The sequence below is a fragment of the Halyomorpha halys genome, unplaced genomic scaffold, assembly GCF_000696795.3.
Source record: "Halyomorpha halys isolate HHAL.00 unplaced genomic scaffold, Hhal_1.1 Scaffold262.1, whole genome shotgun sequence".
Classification (NCBI taxonomy): domain Eukaryota; kingdom Metazoa; phylum Arthropoda; class Insecta; order Hemiptera; family Pentatomidae; genus Halyomorpha; species Halyomorpha halys.
Window position 1 is genome coordinate 1,003,108 of NW_027109480.1, and position 14,335 is coordinate 1,017,442.

Here is a 14,335-nt window from a genome sequence, read left to right on the forward strand (position 1 = left end):
GGGGGGGGAGCCCGGTGGCAGCTGAGGATTAAAGAAGAGGATGAGGCTGCTGCAAGTGAACCTGCATCACTGCATTGCTGCTTGCAATGTACTACAGCAGTATGTTAAGGGTAAGGATATTGATATTATTTTAATACAAGAACCTTACTTATTTAAAGGCAGGATCAGTGGACTGGGCATGCGGGGGTACAGTATCATTTCTGTACCAATGCATGCCAGAACCTGTATCCTGTATAAGAGTAAACTCAAGATGCTGCCTCTTTGGCACTTATATTCCAGGGACTTGGCAGCAGTGAAGTTGGCCCTCAAAGAGGGAACTCATAGGGAAGTGACACTTGCCTCTGGTTATCTCCCCTATGAAGAGGCCATTCCAACGGCGGCCTTAAGGAGGATGGTGGATGGGCTGGCTGAGAAGGATGAAATAGTAGTCTCCATGGATGCCAACGCCCATCACTGGCTCTGGGGGAGCACAAATACCAACCAGAGAGGTGAGTCTCTTTTAGAGTATCTTTTAGAGCATGACTTAGAGGTCCTAAACAGAGGCAGCAAGGCTACCTTCGTCAATAGGGTGAGGGCGGAAGTCATAGATGTAACCATAGCCACTCGTCGAGTAGGTCCGATGATTAAGAATTGGCACGTCTCGGATGAAGAGACATGCTCAGATCATCAGTACATTAGATATGATTTAACAACATGTGACATGACCGAGTCGGTATACAGGAATCTAAAGTTGACGAACTGGGACACCTACTGTACCAAACTCGAGGAAGAGGTCAAGAGTTGTCCAGGAACAATCAGGAACACCTGGCAGCTTGAATGCCTTAACACGTCCCTAACGGACGTGATCATAAGGTCCTACACTGATAATAACAGGATATGCAGGATCCAAACCAATAGGAATACAACCTGGTGAAATGAGGAATTGGCTAGGCTGAGAGGACTCACAAGGAGACTCTTCAATACAGCAAAAAGAACAGGCTGTTGGGACACCTACAAGAGTGCACTAACTGACTATAACAGGGCGGTTAGGAAGGCCAAAAGAGGGGCATGGAGGAATTTCGCAATGATGTTAATGATGCCCCCTCCACGTTCAGAATTAATAGGATTCTATCCAGGGACTCTGTAAGGAGAGTGTTGGGTGCTGTTGAGGTGGAAGTGGGTTCACCAACACTGAGGCGGGAACCCTGGAGGCTCTGGCACGGTCACACTTCTCTGGGTGTGTACTGATAGAAGAAAAGGACACGACCCCCACTATAGAGAGCTACACTTGCAGTAGAGATAAGTGGGTTGAGGCAAATAGGATTGTCAACTCTGGCAAGGTTGAGTGGGCGATTAAATCCTTCTCGCCCTTTAAATCAGCTGGCACGGATAGAATTTTTCCGACCCTATTACAAAAAGGCCTAACAGTCTTGAAGCCATATCTCTTAGCTTTGCTCAGGGGGAGTTTGGCACTAAGTCACATTCCATGTAGCTGGAGAGTGTCGAAGGTGTGTTATATACCCAAACCAGGGAAAGCATCTTATGACAACCTTAAGGGGTACAGACCTATCTGTCTGACATCCTTCTTAATGAAGACACTTGAGAAGGTTCTGGACAGACATATTAGGGAGACTACGCTGTTAGAGAGACCACTACACAGCGCTCAATTTGCCTACCAATCAGGGAAATCCTGTGCTTTACATCATTTAGTATCCAGGATTTAAAAGAGTTTGGCCTATAAGGAGATTATGGCTGGTGTCTTCATTGACATTGTAGGTGCCTTTGATTGTACTCCTTACAGAACCATGGCGAGAGCCATGGAAATGAAAGGGGTGGGACAACTTTCTTTCAACTGGATCAACGTGATGTTGGAAGGAAGATTTCTCAAGTCGGAGCTAGGACACACTAAGATGTGGATGAAGCCCGCTGGTGGTTGTCCGCAGGGTGGAGTGCTATCTCCTTTCCTGTGGTGTATGGTGGTAGACACCTTACTTGTCAGATCCAATAAGGCAGGTTTCTACATGGAGGGATATGCTGACGATATCGCTATGCTGATAGGAGGCAAATTCCCGGGAACTATCTCAGGACTGCTTCATACATCAGTAGACCTTATGAACGGATGGTGCCAGGAATATGGTCTGAGCATTAATCCTCAAAAGGTCGGTCTTTGTGTCTTCACTAACAGACGGAACATTGCAATCAGGTCGCCGTACCTTAATGGTGAACGATTGGGATTCTGTAGTGAAGTCAAACATCTTGGCGTTACTCTGGACAATAAACTGAAATGGCAACTCCATGTTGAAAGGACCAATATGAAGGCACTGAGGTGTCTCTGGGCATGTAAAGGAGCCATAGGCAAATCCTGGGGCCTCAAACCAAAAGTTATATATTGGTTGTACATGGCAGCGATAAGACCAATTGTTCTATATACAAGGCTACGACCTGGAAATCCCAAACTTACCGTTTGGCGTGCCTTATGATAACGGGAGCCATAAGCACCACTCCTTCTGTAGCAATGGAGATTCTGTTGAACATTAAACCTCTTCATATAGAGATTAAAGCTCAAGCCCTTAGCTCTGCATATAGGCTTATGAAACTAGGAATGAACTATCATTCCTTAACTTATGAGGGACATGGTAGACTGTTCAGGAGGATCAATGAAGACGGGATCCTGGCTATGCATTCTGATCATCAGGAGAAGAAATACAAGAACACTTACTACAGTGTAAGGGTTGAAGGGTCAATCCCACACAAGCCGTGTAATGGGATAAACTGCTTCACAGACGGATCCTTAATGGAACAAGGATCCGGAACAGGGATATCCATGAGGAATATCCATCTCGTAAGGAAAGCACACCACAGTGTTTCAGGCTGAGGTGTTTGCAATAAATGTCTGTGCCCAGAATTTAATAAAAGAGGGCATGAGGGAAAGGCTAATCACGATCTACACGGACATTCAGGCAGCCATCTATGCGCTGGATAACTATGCAACCCGCTTCAAATTGGTGGAGGAGTGTAAGGCTAACCGGAACTCTCTCTCCTTGGCCAACAAGGTGCGGGTGGAATGGGTGCCTGGACATAAAGGCATTAAAGGAAATGAGAGAGCGGACTACCTAGCAAGGAAAGGATCTGAGTATGTTCCTCTCACACCTGACCCCATTTGTGGAATTAGTCTCAGCCATGCGAAGAAGCATATCAAAAAGATTGCTAAGAGCAAGGCTGGGTTACTTTGGAGAAATACCAGAGGGATGGAACAATCAAAAATGTTCCTCAAAGGACCCTGCCCGAAAAGAAGCAACTGCCTTCTTAATATGGATAGGAGTATCTTAAGATGGGTGACAGGTCTATACACGGGACACTGTCAGCTAAACAAGCATCTCTATAAAATGAGACTGATAGAGTCCCCTATCTGCAGGTTCTGCAGGAAGGAGGAAGAGACTGCTTACCACTTTGCGAAACAGTGGACAGATTTGCAAAGGCAATTGGCCTTTTTTGAGCAGAGGAGGGACGGTGTATAATAGGCCCTCTGTGGCCACGGTGCTTCTTGGCCAGAAAAAAAAATAGGATATACCGAAACAGAGTGCGTTACCAGAAGAAGAAGTCCTGGGACGAATTTATTGTAGAGGAATCAGAAAAGAATCCCTGGGGAATCCACTACAGGGTGGCACTGGGAAAGGTTAAGCCGTTACAAGTGATGGCGGCTATTAGAGTGAGAGGTGCCCAGACAACCACCTTGGAGGAGGCTGCCAAGATGTATATAGATTATACATACCCTAGGGATAATCCATCCCAGGATAGTGCAGATGGTTAGACGCACCACGTGATACCCACCAAGTACCGACCTATGTCTGTGAGGGACCTTCGTCTTGCCGTGGACAGACAAAGGATCGGAAGGGCTCCAGGACTAGATATCATAGATGCTGCAATCCTCAAGAACAGTGCCCCTTATATCGAGGAAGAGTTGTTGTATATATTCAACGAGTGCTTAAAGGGTGTTGGATAAGGGGTGGGTACTTTCCAAACAAGTGAAGGATTTCAGACTTGAGACTACTCTACAAGGGAGGTGGTAATGATAAAGAAACGCCTAAATCCTATTGACCACTATGCCTCCTCCCAGTAGCTAGTAAGGTCCTGGAGCACATGATCACCCACAGCCCTAGACCAATCCTAAGTGCTGCAAATCATCCACGGCAGTTTGGCTCGAGGGCAGGGGAACTACGGATGCGCTGCTGAGAGTGCATAGGGACGTGGAGGAGAGGGAGAAATATGTCTTATTGATCATTTTTGACATCTCTTCCACCTTCGACAGCGTTTGGTGGCCCCATATACTCCAGCGGTTGCAAGAGCTCGACACCCCCAGTAATCTATACTCCCTCGTAGGTAGTTACCTCAATAACAGGAGTCAGGATAAGGGGTGACTACTACGAGGTTGAGAGAAAAATCGAAAGAGGATGTCTGCAGGGTTCGGTCCTAGGACCAGCTTTGTGGAAGCTAGTATTCGATGAGTTGCGGGGGGAACTAGAGGACAAGGGGTTCCTTGCCACGGCCTACGTCGACGACCTGGCAGTCATCGTGGCCAAGAACAGCAGATCCGAGACTGAAGACAGAAGCGGAGAGGTGTGCCAGTCTCGTAGGAGAGTGGTGCGTGAAGAGGAAGTTGAGTATGGCAGCATCCAAGACTCAGGCCATACTCATAAGAGGCTCCACAGACAGGGCTCATCCTATCACCCTGGATATCCAAGGAGAGAGGGTTAGACTAGGTGAGGAGGTGACATATCTTGGTGTTAGGATAAGAAGAAGATTCGATGCCACTTCTCACCTGGTGTATCTAAAGGACAGGGTGACAATGTCACTCAATGGATTAAGTAGGATAGGGGGTGGATTTTGGGGCCTCAGGTACCCTGCAACGATGACCATATATAAAGGTGTGATCTTGGGTATTCTGAGGTACGCATCCTGCGTGGAGCCGAAACCTCACGCAGACACAGAAGAGAAGACTGGCCATCATACAGAGATTGGCTCTGCTGAGGGTCACAAAGACATACAGAACGGTGTCACATGAGGCAGTGCAGATGCTGGCCAGAGTGATGTCTCAGGGAGGATGTCCTTAAATATGAAGTAAAGAGGCAGGGACTAGAAGCGCTACCAGAGGAGCTCTGAGAGAGGATCGGCGAGACTCCAAACTTATGGATGAAAATGCTGCAGGAGGACTCTACAGGAGTGGAATGGACGGTGGGTAGCAGGCCAGAAGGGCGCTACTTTGAGAAAATTCTTCCCAACCGTCCATTCTAAATTGAAGGCTAAATGGGTGCTCCCAGACTATTGGGTCTCACAGATCCTAACAGGACACGGGGGATTTTGGGGAAAGCTGCAGAGCTTTGGAAAGAACATCGACCCCCTGTGTCCCACGTGTGGAGTTCCTGAAACAGCAGAACACGTAATAATAGATTGCTCCGCCATGGAAGGACACTAAGCCAGGCTGTCGAGAAAGACCGGGATTTTCGCCCTCGCCGAGTCGAACTTTCCCTGTTTGATTGAAAAAGAGAATTATCCCTTCTTTCGGGAGTTCATTTACGGGTGGAAGGAGGTGATGGGCCCAACTCGTTTCACAATGGGAAGGACTCGACCGCCCAACATCGGCGAGCCACCAGAAAAGGAGGAAGCTGACCCAGACCGAGACCAGGAGGGCTGGACCAGCCTGGTAACTGCAGGAGGCACCCAGACTGATGTGCACCAGGAGGACTTACAGAATGGATGCAGTGGACAAGGTGCAGCTCCATCAGTAAGGTCCTAAGCAAATTACTGGAGGCTGCACCACAGTAAAAAAAATATTAAAAGAATAAAGAAAAAAAAGGAAAAAAAAAAAAAAAAAATTGGTGATCTTTGGGAGCAGTGGCATGCGCAATCCCCAGCGCACTACCCCACTGCTCCCATAGCCCGTTGCCAGAAATGACAAGGGAGGGGGATTAAAAAAAAAAAAAGGGAATGGATGAAACAACATCCTATTAGAGGACTTATTTGAGGTTTTATAAAAAAACAATTTTGAGTTTTGGATACATTTGCAATGGTTAGATTATGCTCGACGAATAAAATGTAAATACACACAAAAACTGATTTAATAACCATTTTGTTAATATCATTTAAAATTGATCAAATTTAATCACATAAAACATAACTACATTTAATTTAAATATGGGACACTGATAATTAATTTAAATGTAGGGATTAAATTGACAAAAATAACTTACTTTTTTCCATAAGAAATAAGTAACCTTCTCTTGCATTAGCTTTTTGCGCACTACCAGCGTCAACTGGTTTCTGGAAAAAAAAAATAATAAGAAAAAAATTACATCTATGAGAAAATGATATTTCAGTTTGTGTAAATATAATAAATGTATCAACACGTGGATGTTAAAAGAGTTGTCAAAATTTTTTCAATTTTCAGATTTTTGCATATTGTGGCACCTCAGATCTAGATCATGCATCTCCAAATAGGAAAAATTAAAATTCTGATTGGAAGTAAAAAAAGATGTCCTAAATAATTACCGTATAAAACCTCTGATAATTAAACAGAGCTGCAACTGGACTAGGTAATCGTTTAGGGCATAATAAAAATGTGTCTATTCAGCAAGTTTTCATAAAGCAAGGAGTTATTAAGGGATGTTACTGAAAAATTATCAAGTGACTAACTATTGATACAGAAGAATATGACTATGATTTGTTTCCATTTTAATTGCATATTCTGTAATTCAGATTTTTTAAAAAAATGTATAGTTCAATATGTAAAAATAAATATTTAATTGGTAAAAAACTTCTATTAATTAGTTATATCCTTAATTAATACATTAGTATCTAATAAAAGCTTAAACACAAACTACATAGTAATATTTGTTAAAAGGGGAGAAGTCCACTAAATTCAACACTAGAATGGTGAGGACATTTTCTTAACTAGAAGAATGAGACCGAATAATAAGACCCACAATCTTATTTTATATTCTTTGTTCTCAATTTCAATTTTGTTTGTTTTTATAATAATTTAAACACATTATTAAATATAATAAATGTAGAGTTTAGATAGTTAAGGTTGAAATAGTTTTTAAAATTTAAAAAACAAAAGATAGTAAAATGACAATTTATTAAATAATAAAACCTTAAATTGAACAATTATAAATATAGTTATACCAGGAATAATATACGAGGAGAAGATGGTTGGGGGTGCGGTCAAAATAAACACAAATAAGATGGTGTAACCTATTTAATTGTGCCAATGTTTCGGCTAGAGTTTCTAGCCTTCTTCAGGGCTAAGAACAGAACAAGATAACAACCACAATAAGTATAGAAAATAAAAAAGAATATATACACAGAATGACATAAAATGAATAATTTTACAGAATAGAATTAATAAAATGAAGTGATGAGAGAAGTGGGAAATAAAATGTATACATAGGTAATTGAAAAAATGGGTAAAATAACATAATTAAGGAAATAAAATAAAAATGAAGTTATATAATGCAAAGAAGTATGAACATATTAGTTATATAATTTAAAAATTGAAATATGGAAAGAAAAAGAAAATTGAGAGAAAGAAAATATATGTAACCATAATAATTGATAAAGATGCAAAATATAAGTAAAGTCTAACAAAAGAAATGAATAGAAGAAAAAACATTTTTTTTTTTAACAATTAAAAAAATTAAATAGGTTACACCAACTTATTTGTGTTTCATTTTGACCGCAACCCCAACCATCTTCTCCTCGTACGTCATCCACGGTCAACTATCTCTCATAATTAATCACCAATAATATAGTTATGTTAATAATAAAAAATTCTAATTATACAAGAATAATTATAATCACACTTATTAAATCAATTATTTATACACTTTCCACATAATGAAGATTTACCATTACATTTTCCACAATAAATTTTACCTAAAACATCTTTTGCATAAATAAGTGAACTTAATATCAGAATTTATCTCTAAGACTATAATTTTCCGTGTTCTTTATACTTCAGGTCTTAAATCATATCTGAATTCACATAATACATAACAAAAGGGTCAATTATACTTTTAACAGGGACAATTATAAATCCAGTAAAACTAAACACTTCTTGAAAGAAATAAAAAGTTGCCATTTAGAGAGTCAAATCATCTTTTCCCACTCTTCGATGTATAACTGCTTGAGTTAAACGTAATACTTTTTTTTTTAATTTCATTCATTTTAAAACTTAACTATTAAAAATAAAACAAGTCAAAAAGTTATATAAAGAAATATTAATTTAAAGAAACTGAAAAATTAACTTTAAGTTTCAAAAGGGGTCATTTGACTTCGTTCATCCTGGTAGTGTTAAAATCAAACAGTAGCACTGGTTTTTATTTTCTTAAAACCTCAGCTAAACATCTGCGGTTTTAAGAAAATAAAAATCCTAACAATCCTAATTCCACAGGCTTTTTTTAAAAAAATTAAGCTATTTTTAATAGTTATAATTAAAAATAATTTCTTTTTAAGTTCACAAAAAAGGTGGTTTCATAGACATCTAATCTTTTAACGTACATTTTTTCATACATAATACTGGTGAAGAAAGTGTGCTAGAACAATTTTATTAGCTAGCAAAATTAAATAAACTTTTCATTCAAAACAAACTTATAGATTTTGTTTTTACCACAATTACTAATTAGATTCAAGAAAATATTATTGATTGAGATAACTGGCTAACATTATTAATAACACTGAGGATAAGAATAATTTATCAGCAAAATTTCAGCTTTAATTAGTGTCACATTCTTTTACTAAAATTAAAAAAAAAATCATAACAATTAAATTAAATTAGTACATATTTTAAAATGTGCTATTTACAATATTTGCTTCCAAATGAAGTATAAAATAATATTGCTATGAAAAATCGCTTACCCTCAACCTTATCTCCAATTTATTTTTCATTAGAGGTTCTGTCTTAGTAGCATTAAAATTTTCTTTAGTCTAGTCACATAAGAACAAAGGAAGGTAACTATTAATTAAAATGTAATCTCAGCAGTATAGTGATTAGGGTACTGACTATGAAGCATGTAGATATGGGTTCGATTCCTAAGATTTTTCTCAAAAAGTTTTAGATCAAGAATGGTGTTCAATCTGTTAGTTGATATAACTAAATAATATAACTGTCAAGCTAACTAATTAAAGATGAAGTCTCTAGGTCAAGAAAACCTAAATGAAGGTTGTAAGATGTAATATATGATTGCTTATCACCAGATGTTTATCAACATAAATAAACCCGAGCACAAATAAATATAAGGTAATATTATATAGCTGTTATATTATATAAATTGTTAATCATGTTTAAGGATAGATATCACAAAATTTTAATAATAAATGTGAAAGATCATTTTCACAATTAAAGAAAGATCTAATGACATGGTTTAATTTATTTTAACTGTTATATAATTAGATCTATATTGAATCATCAATTTGATTCACAAAACATGAAGAAGAGATGGATACAGTCAAGAAAGGTTTATAATCATGTCTGTTATGTAAACGACATAAAAATACTGAGGAAGTAGAAGTAAATTTACAATGCACAAATAAACTAAATTATACAATGAAAACCAAGAGTATATATTTTTATAATTGAATATTAAAATAAAAATAAAAATGATATAGATAAAATAAAAAGAAATATTATTTACTGAGGTATTTTAAATGAAATGAAAAATAGTCTTTATCCTGGGTCCAGTAGATATATCTATATGTTCTGGAAATTAAGCAACCATATAGTTATCCCTATTTTTGTTTATTAGTTGATAAATTTCATTTTTAACTTTGGAAAATAATTATCATAATTAAACTGATGAAGATTGTTTATTACACAAATCTTATGAAGTTTGTAATTATACAAATTAACATTCTATTGATTACTTATTTATTCACTGAAGTTTAAAAAAATCATGGCAATATGATGAAATAAATACTCTAATGATTGGGTGATTTCAAAATTTTGATACAATATCAACTAAAACATTTTATGATAAAAAAAATCTGATTTATTTGTAAGCAAATTTGTCTTGGGTGTCTCTTGGACCCCTTTAAAGTTGGCCCTCATAATCATTAGGGATAATTGAGATATGAAAAACATTAATAAATAAAAAATCAGACAGTCAGAAACACAATCCAGTGAAGAACATATTGGGAATGAGAAAAATATGATTTCAATAAACATTCAATGGCAAAAAAATAAATAAATAAAATTGACAGTTAATATGTCTGATTTTAAAGGTTGGTTGTAATTAATATGTTTGTTTTTACCTATCAGTAATTAGGAAGTAATATTTACAGGTGTCTTTTCATTTTGTAACACTGTCTACACCGCCTGAGTGGTACAGATCAAAGAGAGACTTGCCTGTGAATAAAATCGTTCACAATCACTGGTATGTAAATTATCATATTTTTCTACAATACCTTCCCCTGAGGAGCACCCCACTAAAATCTATGCTCACTTCATCTCTGAAGTACATTATCTGACCTGAGGTGGGTATTTCACGGTATCTGGAACATGCCTCAAATCTCAGGTGCAGTTTAATGGAGATTTTTCAATAACAAATGGACCATTTGTTAGGGAGTGAGGTTTTGGGCAATAATATTGGATTATAGAAGAACCATACAATTTATTTACATATTTAACTTACCTTTCTGTTAAGTTCAAGAAGCAGCACAACTATCTAAAGTTTTAGAGAAATTTATCAAATAACCATATTGCCTGGGGATTGAGGGTGAAGAAAAATACTCTAATGATAAGATCAAGTCGATCACTTATTCCAGGAACAATGACAACCTGAGAGACTTGAAGTATACTTGATTACGTGGTCATGTTGAAGTAGTATTGCCCTAGGTATTCAGTGTGATGAATTCACTTTCTATGAATGCTTTGGAGGCTTTAAAAAAAAAAAAAAAATCAATAAAGTAAGGAAGATAGATTGTGACACGATTTCACAGTACTCTGTAATGTACTCAGAGGCTTTGAATTTAGTTATTGGTTCTTTTTAGGGTAAAGAAGGTTATATAATAACTCATCACATTTCGAAACTATAAAAAGGTTAGATTAGGTCTCACACATTTTTGAAATATGTGAAACCATAAACTGTGACAATTTGGGGAGTGAGAAAATGCTATTTGTTGTAATATCACTGGTTAATAGGTTATATTTAACATTCCAATTGACTTAATTATATACCTCTAAATATGTTTTAAAGCCTGTAAAGACTTTTTTTTTAAATTATAGTAGTTTTTATTTTACACCTGTATGGCTTGAATTTCAAACTGTAATTTTGAAAACACCCAATTACTAAATAATAAATTATAATCCATAATTTTACATGAAACAGATAATTAATAATAGTTATAGTAAAATACTTACTGTTAGTCTCATCTCCAAAGTTTTTTTCATTAGAGATTCAGTCTTGTCTTTTGTAGCATTAAAATTTTCTCTGGTCTGGTCACATAAAAACAAAAGAAGACGACCAAAGATTAATTAACAATAAACACTAACAAAATAGATACTAAAGATATAAGATTTATAAGTGCTTTACAAGGGATAAGTAAATAAATAATAAATTATCGTATAAGTCTCGCATGGCAGAAATATTACAGGATAACACTGATACTTTAAGGAATGACATTTAGTTATTAATAACTTAAGAAATAAAAACAAATCAACAATAAAAAATAAATTTGATAGAAAAAAACTATTAAAGATTTTTTAAAGATTGCTGATTGACCGTGTGTAACTAATAAAATGAAGATGGTCCAACTGCAATCAAAATAACTCAAATAGTAAATAACCTATTAATTATGAGCCAAAGTTTTGCCCCCAATTTGCAGGGCTTCATCAGGACTAAAAAATATGCAAACAACTAAACTAATGTAACTAAAAAAATAAGTTAATAAAATAACATGAAATAAAAGTAAACTAACGCATGACTAAAAATAATGTAAAATATGGGAAAATTTATATAAAAATGAACAAAGTAAATCAAAGAAAATAAAAATAAGATGTACAGATGAAAAATATAAAAAAAACAAGAATCACAAATAAGTATTAGACATATAATATAAACAGAAATAATAACAAAAAAAAAAGTAGAAACCAAAGTGGGGTATTATTGGCTCATAATAAATAGTTTATTTACTTTTTGAGTCATTTTGACCGCACCCTGACCATCTTCCTTTTATTATTTACAACAGATTTTAATAATAATAAAAACAAAATCATGACAAAACAATTTTATAGAAATCTGAAGTGCAGTAAAAATGATACTTTAGGGAGGGGCATAATATTGGCTAAATTAAAGAACATAGATAATTAAATTTATTTACCTTTTGTATTTTCAACTGAAGTTCATTCATAAAAGGTTTAAAATCCAAACCAACTTCATGACCTTCGTGATAAAATGTTAACCACCCTAACATGAAAGTCAAAAGCTGAAAACAAGATGTTAATTTATACTACTCTATAGCTACCAAGAGACACAATCAGTAAATAGCTCATACTGCAAAGATATCGTTATAATGACTAGAAATAATATATTATTTGAATTGATTTTTTTAATGAATTAAAATTATTAATGGGCACAAGATAATTAACATCTTTAAAACTAAAATTGGATTCTTCAATATTTTTAGAAGGAAAAAAAAAAGTGAAATCAGGAAATTGAAATTAAACTTAAAACTGAAGCAAGGTTGCATGTGCACATCACAGATGCAGAAGGTGAATGGGAAATGCCAATGTCAAGAGAGGAAACTGTCTGTTTCTAGAGAGAGTTGATAGAAGGAAGAACCATGCAGTATCAGATAGAATAACATAAAAGACAACACTAGAGCTCCATGATCTAAGAAGAAAGCTATATTGGCATGCATGCATTATCTGATGTAATCGATCATTCTCTAAGTTATATACATTTCATAAATTATCTTTGTATGTGTGTGTGTGTATGTGTATGTATATATATATATATATATAACATCTTTAATAAAATGAAAGTGTTGACTGTTGCCATAAACAGTAAAAAGACATTGGTAAAAATCAGAAAAATAGAAAAAATATTATTCATTTCCACAATAAAAGACAAATATTATAGTTTTAATACATGCAGTATATGTATTTGGTATACATGGATAATATGTATAATTTATAATTTGTCATATGAGAAGATGGTTTACACAAATAAGTTGAAATAACTTATTCATTTTAACTTATTTGTGTTATATTCTGACTGCACCCTCAACTATCTTCTCCTTGTATATATTATCCACAGACAACTTTCTTCTCATCATTATAATTTGTCACAGTTTTAAAAGAACTATTTATGGTTTATAAATAATTTCTTTGCTATATAGGCTAATTATATGTTCTAATTACAATTTCAATGCTTCATATTCATAAATACCATTTATTTGACCAATTTTTATGTTATTTGAACATTTCTTAATTTTGAATTGTAAATTTAAATATTTTAAATTAGTGCTATTTTGAAGATAAAATTTATCTAGGTCACTAAGACATAGCTTGCTTATATAAATTTTGATAGAACATCCGGCATTTGTTTGATAATATACATATACTCCCAGTACACACAGTACAACACACTAAGAAGATTAAAGAATTAAGTCAACTCAGTGGAAAAGGACTTCAAAGGGACATAGTAAAACAAGTATTTAATGACTTTTTAAATTTTTAACAAATTGTAATTTACAATTTTTTTATTAGATTTATGTTTTCTTATTTAGTTATTCAACTGTTATTTTTATAAGACATTCAATTGTTATATAACACACTAAGTTTTTCGCTATGTTCCAAATATTCCTGGAATCAAAAGCATTGAAGTTAAATATTTAAAAATATAAAATTTAATAACTAAATTAATGTTTTAAAATGAGATGAATTAGTATAGTTTGTGTTTATTTTAATTTTACTTTTTTATGTTGTGTTATTTCCGATGTTATAACAATCTTGTAGTCAGATGTAATTTTATTTTTAAATACACCAAATAATAGTAAAATAAAGATATTTTGAAGCTTATCTAATAAATCAATTTATTTTAAAATTGATTCTTTTTGAATCAATGAAATTGAATTATGTTAAACACAGTCAATCTAATTGAAATTTAATAAATAAAAACTAGATTGACAACACAATATTTGGGTTATTATTAATTTTTTTCAAAATTAAAATAAAACATTACTATTAAATCGAATATAGATTATTTATTACGTGGTCATGTTGAAGTAGTATTGCCCTAGGTATTCAGTGTGATGAATTCACTTTCTATGAATGCTTTGGAGGCTTTAAAAAAAAAAAAAA

The 14,335-nt window shown here is 34.7% G+C and overlaps 1 protein-coding gene across 3 annotated transcripts in view; it reads right to left on the reverse strand.

The window, feature by feature from the left end:
• Positions 1-14,335, reverse strand: part of Graf (GTPase regulator associated with FAK) — a 123,052-nt gene that overhangs the window by 87,230 nt on the left and 21,487 nt on the right. For 2 of the 3 annotated variants that reach the window (XM_067047662.1, XM_067047661.1), the window contains exons 6-9: positions 12,352-12,456; positions 11,393-11,467; positions 8,893-8,961; positions 6,228-6,297 (exon numbers count right to left, since the gene is read on the reverse strand). In XM_067047662.1, the coding sequence (XP_066903763.1) occupies positions 6,228-6,297; positions 8,893-8,961; positions 11,393-11,467; positions 12,352-12,456 (319 nt within the window). The remainder of the gene's footprint in view (positions 1-6,227; positions 6,298-8,892; positions 8,962-11,392; positions 11,468-12,351; positions 12,457-14,335) is intronic. The other variant, XM_014420177.2, reaches the window with a different exon arrangement.